General features: G+C 41.3%; 1 protein-coding gene and 1 long non-coding RNA gene across 2 annotated transcripts in view; one reads left to right on the top strand and one right to left on the bottom strand.

The window, feature by feature from the left end:
- LOC123507881 (collagen alpha-1(XVIII) chain-like) overlaps positions 1–15941 on the bottom strand; it is a 34135-nt gene extending 18194 nt beyond the window's left edge. Inside the window, 1 exon segment of the mRNA XM_045261163.1 lies at positions 15326–15941. Within this exon segment, the coding sequence (XP_045117098.1) occupies positions 15326–15484 (159 nt within the window). The 5' untranslated portion in view covers positions 15485–15941.
- LOC123507885 overlaps positions 1–20000 on the top strand; it is a 75236-nt gene that overhangs the window by 38614 nt on the left and 16622 nt on the right. Inside the window, exon 5 of the long non-coding RNA XR_006675815.1 lies at positions 4–247. This is a non-coding gene — a long non-coding RNA (uncharacterized LOC123507885). The remainder of the gene's footprint in view (positions 1–3; positions 248–20000) is intronic.

Raw genomic sequence — 20000 nt, 5'->3', positions numbered from 1 at the left:
CAGTTTAGGCGATCAAACCCAACTCCAAGAGATACAAGCCTTCTCTATAGCGGTTCGAGAGCCTATCAAGAGAGTTCGGAGCTTCTGTTACTGTGGAGTAGTATTGGACCTCAGGCTGCCCGGCTCTCCACACGTACGTCTCCTCCTCAGCGAGTCCTGCACCTGGCTTCCTTCCCAGTGCGTGAAAAAAGGGAAATATTTAGGCCTCTCGTGTGTCTTCTCCATTCTTTTGACGACAAACTATACGGTACGTGCTATTTGTGTTTTGTTATGTTCTTATTTGCTTTATTTTTCATGTTTTATTGTGTTTTTGATGACTTTTCCTGCAGTTTTATTGGCTTGAAGTGTGTGTGTGTGTGTGTGTGTGTGTGTGTGTGTGTGTGTGTGTGTGATTAAGCAATGGTCCTAATTATATTGAAAGGTGGTTTGACCAACAAGCCATTAGCACGGGGTCTCCTTCTGATCACACACACACACACACACACACACACACACACACACACACACACACACACACACACACACACACACACAGTATACAAACAAAGATGAAGGGAAAAAAAATCTCCCCCCTAGTCTCCGATATCGACGAAACCTTTGTGAATTTCCTCCTCATTTCTTGTTTCCCCCGTCCACCTGTCCTTTCTCCCTCCCGCCTCTCCTTCCCTGTTCCTTCCCCCTTCCTCCTCTCTACCTCTTGTCCCACTACTCCCTTAACAACCATCATCACCCCCTCCTCCTCCTCCTCCTCCTCCTCCTCCTCTTTTTCTTCTTCCTGTTCCTTCTATCATCATTTCTATTTCCTTTCATACTTTCTCCTATTTCCCTTCGTTTCAACTTTCTCATTTTCCAGCAAATTTTATTCCGCTTTTCTTTCCCTCATCCTTCATCCTTTCCTCACTTCACCCGTCACCTCACGTCCCTTCCTCCACGCCTACTCTCTCCCTCTCTCTCTCTCTCTCTCTCTCTCTCTCTCTCTCTCTCTCTCTCTCTCTCTCTCTCTCTCTCTCTCTCTCTCTCTCTCTGTTTTCCACCCCTCCGCCCTTCCTGCTCCTCGCCCCCTCAGCCTCCCTCATCTTCTTAATCTTTGTAGTGTCTCCGTGATGGTTTTGTCCCGCGTTACATCTCTCTCTAATCTTCGTCTAAAGACTGCGACCCTGTACCCGGAGATGAGAGAGAGAGAGAGAGAGAGAGAGAGAGAGAGAGAGAGAATGGGGGGAAGGGAGAGGGAGGTTGTTGCTCTAAATTTCATAGGTTTTAAAGGTGATATTTTTTTGTAGTAAAGCTAAGAGTAGATATAAATCGAATGAGTAGTATTGCAAAGTACGTACAGGGCAAGAAATTTTGGTTAGAGCTTATAGTTATGAAATGTCGAAAAAAAAAGTCAAACAAAAGAGAAAATGAAAACGAGAAAGTAGAAGCAGGTAGTGGTTAAAATAGGAGAGGCAAATGAAACTACTACTACTACTACTACTATACTACTACTGCTATTACTACTGCTGCTACGACTATACTTTTTTTATCTTACAGAATGTACATTTCGTCGAACACATGCATAAATCAAACATAAGAAAGACAATAATCTAGAAATAAATAAGGAAATAATAATGATAGTAATAATAATGGAATAGAATTAATAAAACACTCGTTCTTGCTATTGACGGAGCGAAAAGAACGAGAGAAAATACACTAACAACTCAAACAAATCAATACTCTCTAATCGTGTTTTGATTTTCCTTCGTCCCTCACTGGATCGTTGCATGAGTGGATATCCCCATCATCCGGTTCACATCTGAGCGTCCATCCTACCTGTCCACTTCCCTTCACACCTGCCCCTTCTCTTCATATAATGTACAGTACCCTTCACTTCAGCTAGATCTTCCTTTGAACATGTGGCCCTTCCTTTCAACAGCTGTGATCTTCTCTTCACATCTGTTCTCTTCACTTCACATCTTCCTTTTCCTACACAATTGATCCCTTCCCTTCAACATAAGTGCCTTTCTCATCCCTTCACACTTATTCCCATCCCTTCATACCTGGCCCCTTCCCATCACACATGTTCCTTTCTCTTCTCACATGTTCCCTTCCCTTCACCAGATATCTCTTCCCTGCATCACCTAGCCCTTCCCTTCATAGATGCTCCCTTCCTTTCACACCTCCCACCTTCTCCCTAACACCTGAGATCTTTCCTTTACACATGTCTTCTTCCTTTCACACATGTCCTCTTCCCTTCAACGACTATCCCTTCCCTTTACATCAGGCCCTCGACACTCTTCACCTTCTCTTTCCCCTTTACGCTTCTTGTCCCTATATTCTTTCCATCATTATTTCCTCATCATGGCAGTCACCTGTATTTCTTGCCTATTGATGACCGGTTCCCTGTTTGAATATAATTACTGTTGCTGCATTAGATTGTATGGGTAATTTTTCTGTCATTACTACATGGGTGATGGTGAAAAAGGAGAGTATAGGGACTGACGTGTAGTTTCAATGTTTTTTGGGGTCTTTCTTTTTTTTTTTCTCTTATTTTTTTAGCGCTTCGTAGTTCAGGTGGTCATTAGATGTAGAGACCATTGTAGTTTGGAGTTGTATTTGATGCGAGTAATATGAGTGACAGGAATAAAGAAAGACTCGTGTTGTTTCAGGTGTTTCAGGTGTTGTTTCTTGCTTGCCTCCCTCTCGTCACCTGGCCGGACGCAGGTGTGGTGTGGTGTGCAGGTAACAACCTCGGATTCTCGGTAATTAATTAAAGAAGACACCTGACATTTCCGCCATTAACATGAAACGTTTATAATATCTAAATCCTTAATTGCAATCTCTCTCTCTCTCTCTCTCTCTCTCTCTCTCTCTCTCTCTCTCTCTCTCTCTCTCTCTCGTGTATTTTTTTGTCTTTTCGCATAGTTTTATCTGAATATCCTTACATATCCGGATTTTTTTTTTTTTTAATAGTAACATGTTTGTCCGGAATTTATAGCGATAGAATACAAAAACTATATTTCATGTTTTGCAAATAGATCTGGCATTTCTGTAACAAAACGTTTCTGGAATCCAAACTTGTATTTTTCCTCTTGAGTGTCATGTCAAAGTCCGTAAGGAGAGGAAAGCTTTATTCAACCTCCTCTCCGTTGTCAGCTTATTTGTCAACCCCTATACGGAATCGCTGTTTTTTTATGAGCCTCCTTCAATTTCACGTGTATCTTTATATTTCTCCCTCTTACATTAAAAAAAGAAATATATATATCACATGTCATCTCGCATGCAATCTTTCCGTCTAATCTCGGGTCATGTCCTTTTCACTTCAATATCAGGACTCAACTCTAATCACTCGCTCCATCCCTTCTCATTACGTAACCATACCATCCACGCCTTGCATCCTGTGTCTTCTCTGACTCGCACCTTCACATTCCTCCGATCTTTGTATGTTCTTTGTATTGCTGATTTTGTCCTTGTCACCCCACACATCCAACGTAACTTGCTCATTTCTGCAACTTCTACCCTCTTCTCACTATCCACGCCTTGCATCTTCTTTGAATCCCTCGCACCTTTACATTCCTCCGATCTTTGTATTCCCTTTGTATTGCTGATTCTGACCTTTGCTGATTCTGTTCTCCCTTGTCACCCCACACATCCAACGTAACTTGCTCATTTCTGCTTCTTTTATCCTCTTCTCATTTATTTTCTTCACCTGCGTCATCTTTTTCATTGTTTCATTGGCGTTTTCTTGTCACACAATACTCCTGATACATCCCTTCAGCTCCTCCATCCAACTTAGATCCTCCTTGTTACGTTTTTATCCTTAATGCCATCTACTGGTGAGCGCCACTCCTTCCAAATGACGCTTTTATCTCTATTCTCCTCCTTCTCTGTACACTCATATATTCTATTATTGTTCTACGTACCATCGTCCATCAACTCTCCAATGCTAACTTCTTACCTAACTTTTTCTTTATCCTTACCCTAGACTCACCCACTAAAACATCTCCATCTCTACTCGCATGCCCTCAGCCAGTCCTTCACAGTGTTCAAGAGGAGGATGAGACAACGCAGAGCAATGATGCAACCCTCGCCTCCACTTATGCTGTCTGTTTTGCCTTTACCTTAACTTATCTAACCTAACTCCTCCTCCTCCTCCTCCAACTCTTTAAACATGTACCCGCTCCCCTTCTACTCCGCTAACTATGAACACTAGATACTTATATTTCCCCGCGTCTTATCATTTGATGCCTCTAGGTTATAAATTGAGGCAATGAACTTTTTCCCCAGCGAATTATCTCTCCCAAGTCCCTCACAAGATTATTAAGGCTAAATAGTCTGCGTGGATATTGTCCGAATTTGTTGCGGGGGTGGCGACGGAAGAGAGAGAGAGTGAGAGAGCGAGACAGAAGCAGAGAGAGAGAGAGAGAGAGAGAGAGAGAGAGAGAGAGAGAGAGAGTGAGAGAGCGAGACAGAAGCAGAGAGAGAGAGAGAGAGAGTTGGGCAATCAACATAACAAACCGGAAATAGAGTGAAAGATAAAGCCAAGTTGTGATGAGGCGCGTGATGGTCCTGCTAGAGAAAGACATGGAGGATGTGCTGGTGGGAAGAGGAAGAGGAGGAGGGGGAGAACGAGGACGAGGACGATGACAAGGAAGAGGGCGAGAAGAGGAGGAGGAGGAGGAGGAGGAGGAGGAGGAGGAGGAGGAGGAGGAGGAGGAGGAGGAGGAGTAGTTTGTCGCGCCAGTACACGTCTGGTAAAGGAGGACGGGAGGACTGGGCATGGGAGAAAGGAGACTATGCCCGTATCACACAGTCACGTATACCGCGACAGCGTGTCGCGCGTCTGGAATATCGACGACCGCGTCGCAGAAAACGCCGATTTTCAGACGACAGCGGGTCATCGGGAATGATCCAAGACCGTTGTCCATTTCCCGCGACTGGAAGACCGTCGTGGAAAGACTATAATGAACATACTCCACAAAAATACTGAATTATTTTTTATAATGCTTTATTTGGCATATGTCATCAATATAATGGTGTAATTTTTCATGATTTGCATACCCATCACTTATACGATATTTATTAATTACCTACAGATAGTATCGGATTTTGTTTTGATTTGTTTACCACCACAAGTGCTGGACTAGCCACCTTCGCGTCCAAATCCTTGCCTTCCTTTTTCGTTTGTTCTGCTCTTGCAGTGCAATTGCATAAAGTCCAACAGCTAAGATAGCGTGGTCAACTGGGTCCATTGTGTTCAGTGGCGCTCCGCCCGGGTTTGTTGTTGTGGTGGTGAAGGTCTCGGATGGAAGATCAACGCCGTGTGCTATGTTTCCTGCGATCTGATCGTCGAACATACTGGTCGCGCGACACGCTGTCGCGGGTATACGTGACCGTGTGATACGGGCATAATGGAGAAGGATGCGGCATACCCATTAACGTGAAGAGTGAGAGAGGAGGAGTTAAGTGGCAAGGGAACTGTATATGATGTAATGGATAAGAATAACTGAGGGAACCTATGTATACCACTGACGACTGACTCTTAGGAAATGTCGGAAGGGAGTAGGATAGAACAAAAAAACTGAGACAAAGTGACAGACAGATTTGACGTTGCTTGGGGGAGGTGTGGCTGGAGTAAGACGTGTCCTTGAACTAGTGGAGAGTTTACACTTCGCTTCTCTGCACATTTTTTTTCCTAGACCACATATATGACTGACAGGGTTTTTAAGAGTGTTAATCGTCTTGCCAATATAAAAATAAGTCGTTTATCTGCCACTAGAACCACAAAAATCTGTATAATGAGTGTTTCTCCTCTTAGATATACAGAAATCTCGACAATCTACCACTATAAATATGAAAAACATCCGTGGAATTCGTATAACGTGAAACAATAGAATATAGCGTAGGCCTCGCCCACAGTATAGCCTTGAGTGGGCCGAGTGTGTAGGCAGCAGAAGTGTTGGAATGAACCTATAGTGTGTGTGTGTGTGTGTGTGTGTGTGTGTTGTTGTTGTTGTTGTTGTTGTTGTTGTATCGCTTCATGCAGAGATATTTGCAGGAAGAGAGTTAGCATGGATTTTTTTTACGGTAATGATGATGGCAGTAATAATGATAATGATGATAATGTTTAAGTAACCAAGTCTGACGGGGCAAACTCAGTACGTGCAGGGAAATATTGTGGCAAACGGAAATATTGGTGGAACATCAGGGAATAAAGAACAAACACAATATGCGCGGTAGAGCTGAGAGCGACTGGTGGTGGTGGTGGTAGTGGTTGCTGCCAAACCACGAGGAAAAAGTTTCATGCATTGCTGTTCCACTTTGGGACTGCACGTGTTGGTCTGTTTAGTGTTAGGTGAGCTGAGGTTCTGATGTCTTGATAGGTTAGATCACGCTAGATATTGTTAGTGAAGGTTACTGTAGGTTAGTTAGATGAAGGTAGATAAGTTAGTGAAGGTTACAGTAAGTTATTAAGTCTGACTATCATTGTTATGTTTATCTACAACTTGCTTCTTACTAATGAACACACACACACACACACACACACACACACACACACACACACACACACACCGTTATCAACATAAACAGGAAGAGGGGAACAACGTAATGTGTGTGTGTGTGTGTGAAGGGCCGTCCCCAGAAATTCTCTCTCTCTCTCTCTCTCTCTCTCTCTCTCTCTCTCTCTCTCTCTCACAGACACATACGTATAAGCAGAAATTTTCTCCTCAAACGTTTCAGTCAGGTTATCCCTGGTTCGTGATTGGTTGGAGCGCTGAGGGCAGTGAGCTGAGTGGCGCAGGGTATCAGGTGTTTACTCTCCATATGTATCTGAAATTAACTCATACGTTTTGTGCTCTTGATTCGAGATGCGGGAAGTTGCGCCGGCTGTCGAGAGAGTGAAGTGACTGTCTGTTGTATCTGGGGTGGTTTGTGCTTATGATTTGGTTACGTTGTGTGAGTACTTTATTAAGGAACGTGTGTGTGTGTGTGTGTGTGTGTGTGTGTGTGTGTGTGTGTGTGTGATGGTTAGTACTAGGTTTAAGTTGAGAATGATGAGTTAAGTGATGGCTTACTGTTACGTTACAATGAGTTGCAATATAAAGGTAAAGCAAACTGTATTAGGAGTTAGTAATGAATATGAGTTTGAGTAATATTTCAAGCATAGTCATATTCATTTCTGAAAAAATAAATAAATAAATGCAAGAGAAAAGGCAAAACAAAGGTAAGTTGATTTTTTTTTCGTATATGTTGAAATATCAGCACATCTTATCATGTATAGGAAAGGGTGTTTTTTTCTACACACACACACACACACACACACACACACACACACACACACACACACTTATTTCATATCCTTTACTATGATAAGTTAGTCAGATGAACTATACATAGAGAGAGAGAGAGAGAGAGAGAGAGAGAGAGAGATTTCATATTCTTTACTATAAGTTAGTCAGATGAGAGAGCGAGAGGGGGCCCGGAAGTCTGCCATCAATAAGTTATTGACGGAACTCTCTCTCTCTCTCTCTCTCTCTCTCTCTCTCTCTCTCTCTCTCTCTCTCAACGCGTACCTGCCAACCCTTAGGTGTATACGCACGAGATACAACACCTGACCTAGACTCTCACTATGTCACCTGCGGTCTCCAGCTTGCTTCAAAAACAGGTGTGACAGCCTCATCACTGCCTACCTGGGCCCGTCTGTGTGTGTGTGTGTGTGTGTTAATGTATTTTCGCGTTCTTCACAATCTCTCCCCCACTCTCTCTCTCTCTCTCTCTCTCTCTCTCTCTCTCTCTCTCTCTCTCTCTATACTTTTCTTTTTCTATCATGAATGTACAATGTCTAATTTTATTGTTAGTTTATTTAGAGGTCTAGATAATAGTGGGGAGAAATGTGCAGAAGTAGTAGTAGTAGTAGTAGTAACAGAGGTAATGGTAGTGGTGGTGGTAGTGGCAATCCAAAAGATTCTCATTATAGTAGTTACACTAAGTTCATCTTTCACTTTATCCCAGAGAGAGAGAGAGAGAGAGAGAGAGAGAGAGAGAGAGTACAGTACTAATTATGTATTTGGACACACTAGTAAAAATAAAGAATTATTCATCTTCAATAACCTTTAAAACCACCACAGAGCTTTAACTTGCCTCTGTACACGTCCATCTCTTTACACTGATGCCTTTCTCTCGTATGTCTGGCAACGTTGTATGTTTCTTGCGTGCCTTGGAAAAACATGACGCAGCTCTCCCTATGCAGCTACATCACAAAGGAACACAAAGGAGAAATAGGTTGACGTGGTTCTTCCCGATAACACTAAACACACACACTTTCCAGATTCGTCCCGCATTTATCAGAAGTTTTCAAGTGATTCGTTGAGTTCCCATGTGTCTCTGAATTGATCTAGAATTGAAATTAACTTTGGGAAAACTTTTGGAATTTTTTCTTAACGTTTCAAAACATAAGAAACAAGACCAAATATATAGCATGATGTTAATTGTGCTCTTAGACATGAGGCTACGAAATTTTTATTAGCCTTACCCTGCTAATCTAATCTAACCTAATCCCCAAGTCGTGCCAACCTGTTCTTAATTTGTACGTAAAGGCGAAATAGATTAACGGTGACCGTCGTGATACTGGTATCAGTAGGAAATGTTACACTGACTGGAATGTATAGTGTGAGTGTGAGTGAGTGTGTGAGTAATAATATACCTCTGATGCAACATGTTGCCTTTCCTTTGCTTCCTCCCACCTCTCTCTCTCTCTCTCTCTCTCTCTCTCTCTCTCTCTCTCTCTCTCTCTCTCTCTCTCTCTCCTATAAAGATAAATTTTTAGTTCTTCGATGTAGCTTTTTCAATACTGATGTTTTTATTATCATTTTTATTATTGTTGTTTTTGTTGTTGTTGTGGGTGGTGATGGTGGTGGTGGTTTTGTTGTCTCCGTTGTCGCTGTGGTCATATATATTATCACTATCATATTAGACATACTTAGCTCACTACTGCTGCTGCTGCTGCTGCTGCTACTACTACCACTACTACTGCTACCACCACTACTACTAGTATTACTTCTACTTCTACTATTACTTCTACTACTATTTCTACTACTACTACCACCACTACTACTACCACTGCTACTACTACTACTACTACTACTACTACTACTACTACTACTACTACTACTACTACTACTACTATTACTTCTACTACTGCTACTACTTTTATCAACACTATCAACACCAACAGCAACAACAACAACAATAACAATAACAATAACAGCAACAACAACAGCAACAACAGCGACGACGACGACAACGATAACAGTAACAACAACTTTTTCCTCTTCTCGTCACTCGCCGATAACAAAGAAATAATGAATAAGTAAATAAACAGGAAAATAGTTTGTGAATATCGAAGCGATGGAACTAACAAAAGAACAAAAGACGAAGGAAAAGCGCACGCAAATGCAATAAATGAGGGGAAAGAAAAGGCTCTCAGCTGGGAAGGAACAGGTGAGAGGAACGAAAATGCATACGAGAAGAATATGAAAATAGTAACGTGTCAGGAGGAGGAGGAGGAGGAGGAGGAGGAGGAAGAAGAGGTGGGGTGAGAGGTAAGATTCGGATGAAAACAATGGGCATCGACATTTTTCTGATACTTCTTTGTGGGGAAAGAGGAGGAACAGAAGAAGCAGAAGCAGAGGGACGATAGAAAGTAGGAAGATAGGTGAGGAAACATTGCGAAGGATAATAGGAAGAAGAGGAGGAGGAGGAGAAGGAGGGTCTCTGAAAACAAGGCAAATGAAGGTAGTGGAAAACTATGAACAAAAATAAATGTGGGAAAACAGCGAAGAATAGGGAAAGTGGACTAAAATTCTGCGAAGGGAAAAAAATCGAATAAAAAGATATTAGTCTTTGTCTTGCGAGCAAAAAGTAAGTCTTTTCTTTTCTAGTGTAGAAGGTCAAGGTGCAAAAGTGCAGCCTTTTGTTTTTATCGAAAACTTATAAAGAAAATCCATTAATAATAGTGCGCTTTGTGATATTTTAGTGTGAAAGTGAATTGGTTGTGGTGCGACTCTGGATCACTCGCTGTTACAAAATATAATGAATGGAAACGATAAGAAGAGTTAATTTACAGAATAAGAAAAGCACTTTATAAAAAAAAATTACTTAATATTCAGTTTAAACCTTTTATCTTCTCAATGCTAATATCACTTTTTTTTTTTTTTTTTTTTTTTTTTAGATTTCAATGAGCAAAACCTTGATTGTGACAACTGCACCATTTAGACTGCACAGTAAGCAAAATACTTCATAAAAACTTAGTTGATATTCAGCTAGTCTCTATCTTCTTACTTGTACCTCTTTTTTTATCATTTTGAGGCTTTTCCATGACCAGAACTTTATTTACGAGAACAATATTTAGAGCTCTCGATTATTTGCCTGCTCTCACTGATGTCATGGAAAATCTGCTCTTTTAATGGCAATAAGGAGTACTCGTAGCAACTAAACGGCAAACCAATCGCTTACTATTTTTCCTCCTGCCAATGAGAACGTATGGATTTTAAAGTGTTATGACCCTCTTCTTAGTCGCATTCAATCTCCAGCAGTACCAAATCAAAACATTAGAATTCTTAAGGTGTCTCATAATCCAGTCAGTGTCAACCAATCACACAATCAATTTCGCACCCCAGCCAGTCAGAACACGAGGACTTTGGAGAGTATATGATGCAGTGACGAATCAAAACTCAGAAAGCCTTCTTCCTTCAATCATCTTGACCAATCAGTGCGCGATTCCGCTTCCCAGCCTCCCTTTGTGGACAGGAAGGACTGTGACGTCAGACGGAAAGAAGAAAGGAAGACATTAGACCTGGGAGGAGGAGGTTAGGAGGAGGAGGAGGAGGAGGAGGAGGAGGAGGTTAGGAGGAGGAGGATGGCGCAAGAGAAGGAGTGAGATGAGGAAAAATGTTGAAGTTAAAATTAAAATGAAAAAATCTTAAAACTATGAAACCAAACGGAGAGAGAGAGAGAGAGAGAGAGAGAGAGAGAGAGAGAGAGAGAGAGAGAGAGAGAGAGAGAGAGAGAGAGAGAGAGAGAGAGATTGTGCTGTTGAGAAATTCTAAGGTGAACACTTTTATTTCAGACCAACACGGAAAGAGGATCAAGAAAAAAAATGGAAAAAGGACAAAAAAAAAAATATTGACCCTAAATTTTCCGCTAGAAGTTCATTAGCGATAGGAAATTATTGTCTATTACTTCATTAACACTCTCTCTCTCTCTCTCTCTCTCTCTCTCTCTCTCTCTCTCTCTCTCTCTCTCTCTCTCTCTCTCTCTCTCGTGTAAATTCGTCATTCTCATTAAACTGACAACAAAACAGATACAGAAAAACAAAAATAAACATTCGTGAAGGAAGGTAAAGTTTCATAGCTAACTTTTTAAAGATGAACTACCCATGTTTGTGAACCCTTCCGGAAACCATCGTACCAGAAAATTAATTATCGTACTTTTTTATTCAGGACTTTTTTTTTTCTTTTCTTTTACACTTTCATGTATTCTATTCTAACCTTCATTTTTTCCCCTTATTCTGTTCGAGCTTAGAATGTTGCAGACCGGGAGATTTAGGATAGCAGGAAAGGAAGGTTTGGCTGGGAAAGGGATAGGAAAAGAGGAAAGTAAACAGAAGAGTAGGAAATAATTGATTAAACAACTTTTTAACTAACAGAAGTAGATAAGTAAATAGACAGTGAAAGAATGAATATGTAGACTAAAGAACGAATGGATAGACAAACAAACGAACGAACTTTGAAGACTTAACAACAGCTTAACGAACTGAGAAGAAATCAACGAAAACAATTAAACAAAGGCAGTATAACATAACAAGACAACTGAACATAAAGCTAAAATAGGCAAGAAAGAGATTATTAAGAAAAATAAAGAAACAGTTTGGATATGCAGATGAGAGAGAGAGAGAGAGAGAGATTAGAACAGGATAAAATGCAGCGTAGTTTTAATTCCATGGCTGGTGAATGTCGTGTGACGGTATGTATGTATGTATGTATGTATAAATGTATGTATGCTCGGCGCTAGATTTATTCATGTATTAATTATATCATGGTATGGATTACAGTTATAATTCGGTATTGATGTATTTTTCGGTAGGTGTAAGTTATTATTTCATGACACGGTATGAGTAACTGCATGTGTCGTGAGGCAGACGAACGTTTCCAGTGAAAAACAGAAGAGACCGCAGAAGTGAACGTGTCAGACGCAGAGCATTAGTGATTGACAACCAGGACCTCCACAAAAGTCTTGGTATGGCAGCATAAACTCACCATGACAAAGAAATAGCTGGCAAACAAAGCACACATGAAACACGTGACACAGGGATACGAGAAAAGGGAGTATCACAATTCTTACGTACGCTAATAAGATGCCTCGGAAAGATTTGATGAAGAACAATCGCGTATGCGTCTGAAAGCTTTGATAAGGAACAGTAAAAGTACGCGTGCTATGAGAGATAACAAGAGAATCCAGCGTCCTATGAAAAATAACTAAGAGAATTGAGAAAATAAGGAAATATGGCGAATCAGAGACATGTGACGCAGTGGTGTCCGAGTTAGAAAGACCTGACAAGTGGTTTTTTGTTCATAGAAGCGAGAAGTTGGTAGACTAAGAGTGTTATGGTGGACCTCACAAACTGGACTATGGGAATTGAGATGTAACGATGATCACAGCACACAAAGAATTGAGATTTGACGATGATCACAGCACACAAAGCGCTTAAGGAAGGGATTAGTAAGTAACGCAAGGAAACCTTCGTCCTTAAGGACTCACTTAGCCTTGTCGAATAGTTGTAAGTTAAGTCACGTTTAACAATTGTTTATAAGACACAGCAGGAGGTGAGGATGGCAGTTGCTTCTACTCCTACCACTGGGTACTAGGGATTCTGATGTGTGCTTCTCACCATGAAGCCTTGGCTTGTCCTCCGCCTTGTCATATACTTATGTAATACTTAAAGAATTTTCCTGTTGCTTTGTGCTCTCGTGATGTATACTGTATTACTTTAAGTTATTTTGTGACCCTTCGCATCACTGTACCGGTGGTGAAGTGATGTTATTATGTTACTGGTGTTGCCGTGCACGCTAAATGTCATGAGAAGCTTAAGATGAGTAACTGAGGAAGTAGTAGAGTTAAGTGGAGTACTGTGAAGGTTATTTGAGGGAGATGTGGTCGTGTTTTTTAACGTTGCTTTTTGTATGTAGTTGTTGCGCTTGCTTATGTGTTATACATTAAACATAGTTGGTTTTGAGCTGTGTTTGTGAATACTCCACAGAAGAATCCACTTGCCTTAGTTACTTGGTTGTCCTTGACCTTGCAGGACTTCAAGTACAATAACGGAGTATTAAAGGTCTATGTGGTATCCTGCCGAGGGCCGTTTATGATACGTGTGTGTGTGTGTGTGTGTGTCGGTCCGAAAAACAAAATGCCTATCACACTAAAATTTCCTGGTTATCTGAAAGGAAGAGAAGAAAAAAAGTGAAATATCTTTAATGTTATCTTCATCTTGCCGCGTCTGATTATGTTCCTCCTATAACCAGTGACTGAGAGAGAGTGAGAGAGAGAGAGAGAGAGAGAGAGAGAGAGAGAGAGAGAGAGAGAGAGAGAGAGAGATTGAGATTACTTAATTATCAATCCCATTTCTAATTTTTTTTATCTCTAAGTATCTCGTAACCTTGACCAATTTCAAAGGTGCTCTTGTCTTTCTGAACTTGAATCTTCCCTAATATCAACTTAACATCAACTTAAACTCTTCTGTCCATGGTAAGCCTTAGAGAAGTTAAACAATACATTACTTTAAGAACTAGATGTAACCTAATCTCAGTTAACTTAATCCTCACCTACCCTAATCTAAAACAACCTAACATCAACATAAACTCTCCTGTTCTTGTTAAGCCTTAGAGAAGTGAAACAAAACCTTACTTCACGAACTAGATATAACCTAATCTCAACCAACTTAATCCTCACTTAACCTAATCTATAGAAATCATATCACTTCTTCATCACTATCAATCTATCAACCTGCTAAAGATCCCTCGTAACCTAACAATAAAAGGAGCTCTTATCTAATATTATCTTACATTTTCTTATTCATCCATCTATATTTTTTCTTCTTAACCTAAGATAAGCTAATCTAAAGAGCTCGCAGCTAATATTATCTATTCATATACTTATCATTTTTCTTCCTAACTAAACATAAGCTAAATTAAATAACTCGTATCAAATCTCATCTAACCATCTATCTATCAGTTTTTTTTTTTTCTCTTTCTAATTTAACATAAGCTAATCTAGAGCTCGCATTTAATATCCTTTAACATATATTTTCTTGCTTATCTACCTATCTTGCTTCCAGTCCACCACCACCACCACCAATGCTGCCTTCCACGGACCTTCCAGCCACCATTATTAGGATCCTGATTACCCAAGTTGAGTCTGTTCCCTCCCTGCCTTCCCTCCTCTCCTTTCCATCCTCTCTCTTCCTCCAGCTGGGGTCCTTTCCTTTCTGTCTCTCCCAGATGCTCCAGTGCCCACAGTTCTCATGGATTTTGCGGTTCGTGTGTGTGTGTGTGTGTGTGTGTGTGTGTGTGTGTGTGTGTGTGTGTGTGTGTCGCCTCGTGCCGCCACACAGGCTTCGTGTTCAGTGAGAGGCGATAAGAGGAGTGATTTTTAAATGACAATGAAATCAAGTCTTGTTATCTATCTAGCTGTCTGTCTATTTTACTGAAGAATCAAATAGTTACCTATCATATCATATGGTGATCTGTCATACTATCAGGATCAACTCTCCCCTTGCTGTGTCGTTCTTCCATGCTCAACATCACTGTGCATATTTTATTATAGTGACAGGAAAATCAAATCTTGCTGTCTAGTCATCTTTTCGGTGAGCAATATCAACTTTTCCTATTACGTCACTTCTTATGCCTAACGATATGGACAGTGGCAAAAAAATCAAATCTATACTGCTATCTGACTATCTATGTCTATCTTGCCAGCAGTATCACCTCTCCTTGGCCTTGCTGTGTTGTGTATTCCAGATCCTTCTATGCTCAAACACTAAACACCTAACGAAGCTTGAAGTTACTGCACGTAATTGAGATATTACAGCGGTGCATTCAATCACTACTTCATCAAACTGTAACTGTGGTGTGTATGTAAGCCTCCACCTCCTTAGTGTTGCGCCGCGTGGTCAAGGTATTGGCAGGAGCGGCAAACACTGCAGGCCTCGATACGGAAAAAATCTGGCCAGCAGGAAACTCATCCTCGCGAGATCGACCGGGGAAGAGCGAGGCAGCGAGAGCGTCCTTACCCGTTCCTTTTGTCCCGCGAGAGGGCCGAGGGTCTTGGTGGTCTCCTCATCGTACCAGCCCACCGCTGAACCCACCGTCAGCACCGCCACCACCGCCAACACTAGGAACAACACCACCCCGGCGCCGATCTTGCCGTTCCTTGACACGTCGCCACCCATCTTGAATGTGTGAACGACTCAGGACTCGCACGCACTCCCGCACGCACTCACTCAAATTTCCATGGCACGAAGGAACTTAGGAAACAACCGCAGAGGACAGGAGGTGTCACTGAGGCACATACGAGCACCCGATGCCTGAGGCTGTACCGCGGCGTGTGTTCCAGGCCCGCTCGAGACCTGGAAGCGTCTGATGATTCCAGAGATATTGAGGTCTCCCAGTTGCCTTCTCTTGGCTCTTGGAGGCTCGCCATTGGTCCGTTCCATCGACTCGCGACCAATAGGAGACGGTGGCTGGTTCCCATTGCGCCGTCTTGGAATCTGTGCTTTTTTTCTTTTTTCGGTCGTCGGCGCCACAGTGACGAGTCACCCTCTGTTAATTTTTCCTCCGCTGCTGGAGAGGAGTCGGTAAGTGGACGGGCCGCGGTTTTATGTCAGGGGATCGCATGACCGCACATTCCCCCGCCGATCTTCGCTGTCCTGGCCTTAAGGGTTCTTTTACGTCCTCATGGCCTAAGTTGATCTGACCTGACCTCCCCTATGACCTCTTCTGTGAGCTTGAAGTTAGATCGATAATATCAGAAACCTGTGATAAATTACGACTGTGTATGTAAATTCATTTCTTATAAAGTTTTTGATTTTTTTTTTTTTCATTTGAGTTTTTATATAGAAATTTTAGAATGTATAAAGGCTCTTGTCAATTCTTGTTTTCAGTGTAAAGTGTAAAGGAACTTTGTCATTCACTTTTTTTATTCCTGTGACATCCAGTTTTCGTTCAATTCTTCGTTGCTGTCTTGGCTAATGAAGTGCTCGGAACAAGAACATTACAACCTAAAAACTTAATTGGCCTTTCTTCCTTTCTCCGAGTCTCTCTCTCCTATACACACATGTCCACATGCATCTTAACCATTCACGCCTCGCTTGCCATCTCCCTCCACAACATTCAGACTCCACTAACCATAACATCTGCTAATGGGAATGGACAGATAAAGCCCATTAACTTCATCTTCGACCCTAAAAAAATACTTAATCCACCACCACCACCACCACCACCACTGCCTGCCTTCCATTTCCACCACCACGAGAAAACTATCATCCTTCTTCATTTCATCCCTTCTACTTGACGCCTGCAGTTCACCCTCCACTCCTGACGGTCCGTGAGTGCAGGCAATGCTTAGGAGCGCTCGAGAGACAGCCGCCGTCAGTGCTCGGATCTGAGGAGTAAGAGGGAGGTCTCTCTGAAGGTCTTTCTGGAGGTCTCTCTGGCCCGGCAGGATCCACGAGGCAAATTTGGCGTGAAATGAAACTCAAATCCGCGACCATTGATTGTGCCATCACGCGCAGCGGCCGCCGTCGAGGGGGCTTAGGGAAAAGGAGGCAAGACGGAGACAGGACTTGAGTGGAGGGAAGGATCGGGAGGAGGGTAGGATGTTGGGAAGAGAGGAGAGAGGGAGGGACGTTGCGAAGCTAGAGAAGAAAGAAGGGAGAAAGAAGAAAGAGGAAAGGAAGAAGAGAGGAATAGGGAGGAGGCAAGACTTGAGGGGAGGGAAGGATCGGAAGGAGAGTATAGAACGTTGCATGAGAAGAGAGGAGAAAGGGAGAGAGGTTGCGAAGCGAGAGAAGAGGAGAAAGGAAAGGACGTTGGGAAGCGAGAAAAGAAAAAGAAAAAAAACGTTGAGAAGCCAGAGAAGAGAAAAGAGAACGAGAGGAGAGAAGGAAGAAAGTTAGAGAGCCAGAGTAGAGAGAAGGGAAGGGGAGAAGAGAGGAAAGCAAGGATGAAATAAGAAGATATATAGGAGAGTGAAGAGACAGGGAAAAGAAGAGAGGAGGATTAGATGTAGGAAGAAGGAATACATTGTAGGGAAAGAAAATTAAAGAGGAAAGAGGAGGAAAAGGAGAAAAAAAAAGTAGGAAAGCGAGGGAAGAGAGGAACAGGACAGAAAATTAAGGGAATAGAAGAAGGAAAGAGACATAGGAGAAGAATTGAAAAAGAAGAGAAAAAGAAACCCAATAGCGAAAAACCACAGGAAAACAACAAAAAGAGCTAGAAACAGAGAACAATGGAAGTCGGATAGCAAAAATGACAGAAATCCAACAAAAATAGATTTAACAGGAAAATTTAAAGAAGAAACCGAATAGCAACAGGATACAGAAAGGCAACTGAAAAGAGGAAAAGAAAACTAAGTACAAGAAAATTTTTTGTGTGGAGAGGAAAGGATAGGAGCAGAGAGAACGTTTTGTGTGTGGAGAGGAAAGGATAGGAGGAGAGAGAACGATAGAAACCAAATAGCCAAAAAAGAGAAACCCAACGAAAAATGGGAGAGGAAAACAGAAAGATAGAAAGACAGAACCCGAAAAAGAAGGAAAATGGAAAAGTACGAGAAAGTAAGATGTGTGCAGGGGAAAGTAATGGAGAATTCTTATAAAAGCGATAGATAAGTAAACCATTATTAGTTTAGGAGGATGTTTAAAAGTTGTAAAGGGAGACTTTCATAAGGTGGGGGGAATATGTAAAAGGCTTCAGGGAGGGACGGAGGGGAAGGAGGGGAAGGGCAAGCTGGGAAAACAAGTGACTAACTGGAGGGGAAAATATATTGATTAACTGACTTTGTCTTGGAATAAACCTTGGGAAAAAAAAATGTTGATTGAAAAAGGACAAAGAGAGAGAGAGAGAGAGAGAGAGAGAGAGAGAGAGAGAGAGAGAGAGAGAGAGAGAGAGAGAGAGAGAGAGAGAGAGTCAGAAGTTTTGAAAAATAGTCTTCAGTGTGATGGACATTTTATTCTTCATGCAATACAATAATGTTGTTGCTTCAAGTATAATTTAATTCATCATTATCTTTATTTAATAGTTCGAGCATTAATTTGAGGAAAAATTAATGTTTGGACAGTTACATGACAGAAGCACCACCATCACCACCACCACCACCAACAACAACAATAATAATAACAAACAACTACAACAAAACGACAACAAAACAATAACATTAAAAACAACAACGGCAACAAAAACAACAAAACAAAAACAATAACATTAACAACAACAACAACAACAACAGCACCAACAACAGCAACTACTACAACAAAAATAACAGCAGCAGCAGCAGCAACAACAACAACAGCAACAACAATTACAACAACAACAACAATAACAACAACAACAACAACAACAACACAGCAACAACAAAAAACAGCATAAAAAACAGCAACAGAAAAACAACATGAACAAAAATAACCAACAAAACAACAACAACAACAACAACAACAACAACAACAAAGGACCAGTCACATCCTGTCACATAAGAGGTCATTCATAGTTAACTCCACATACACTCATTTCCTATTTTAACCACTATCGTCATCATTATCATCTTTTTTCTTCTTCTTGTTCATCGTCTTCGTCTTCTTGCTATTTTTCGTCTTCTTTTTCTTCTTCCTGTCCTTGTTCTTGCTATTTTTCGTCTTCTTTTTCTTCTTCTTCTCCTTGTTTTTGCTATTTTTCGTCTTCTCTTTCTTCTTCTTCTTCTTCTTCTTCTTGTTCTTGCTATTTTTCGTCTTCGTCTTTCATTTCTTGTACTTTTTCGTCGTCGTTTTCCCATTCCTCATTATTTTGTTCTTGCATTTTTTATCCTGTCCTTAATATTATTCGTCTTTCAGAACCTAACACAAAAGCACTACATCATTTTTCTCCCAGCATTTCCTCTGCTAGTCCTTGGCTTCTGCAGCGCCGACAGCGGGTTGGTGGTGCGAGCCGCCGCCCCGAGCAGGAGCCACCGAGACACTATTACATTCCTTGCCCTCCATCACTCCCTCCTAATGACCTAGAGTCGCCGCGGCTGTATATTGTGTGTCTGAGAGAGAGAGAGAGAGAGAGAGAGAGAGAGAGAGAGAGAGTCAACTTCATCTTTTCATTCTAACCATCATCTTTTTTTTTCCTTTTTGTAAACACATTATCATTTGGATCATATAGATAATGAGAAGATAGGGATGAATATTAGTATGCTTTGGTACGGTGCGGTGTGAGACCCATGAAGAGTAAAAATAACTGAAGTAAAATTGAATGAACAAGTAATAAAATAGAAAAAGTGTGGTTGAATGTAAAAAGAAGAGTATTTGGACATTTGAAGTGTGGAATGTTCCCTTTTGTAATAACATCTAGTAGTTTGTCTTCTTTGTTTTCTTCTTTTTCTTTCTTGTTTTTGTTGTTGTTGTTGTATAAGTTGCAGTAGGAACCGCCCTTGTCTGAACTTGTTTCGAAGATTGTTTGTTGCTGGAGGCCTGTGGCGGGAGACTTGGTAGCTTAGAAGCGCACGTGTAGCTGGACAGAGAAAGAGAGGCATAAGAAACATGTGATAATTTAAACGATGAAGGAAGAATAATGATGACTGATACATTGATCTTTTTCTTCTTCTCTTTCTTCTTCTTCTTCTTTTCATCTTCTTCATCTTCTTTTCATCTTCTTCTTCATCTTCTTTTTCATCTTCTTCATCTTCTTCTTTTCATCTTCTTCTTTTTCATCTTC

The sequence above is a fragment of the Portunus trituberculatus genome, chromosome 23, assembly GCF_017591435.1.
Source record: "Portunus trituberculatus isolate SZX2019 chromosome 23, ASM1759143v1, whole genome shotgun sequence".
Taxonomy (NCBI): Eukaryota; Metazoa; Arthropoda; class Malacostraca; order Decapoda; family Portunidae; genus Portunus; species Portunus trituberculatus.
Note: the sequence above shows the minus strand (reverse complement) of the source record. Positions and strands in the feature narration are given on the sequence as shown.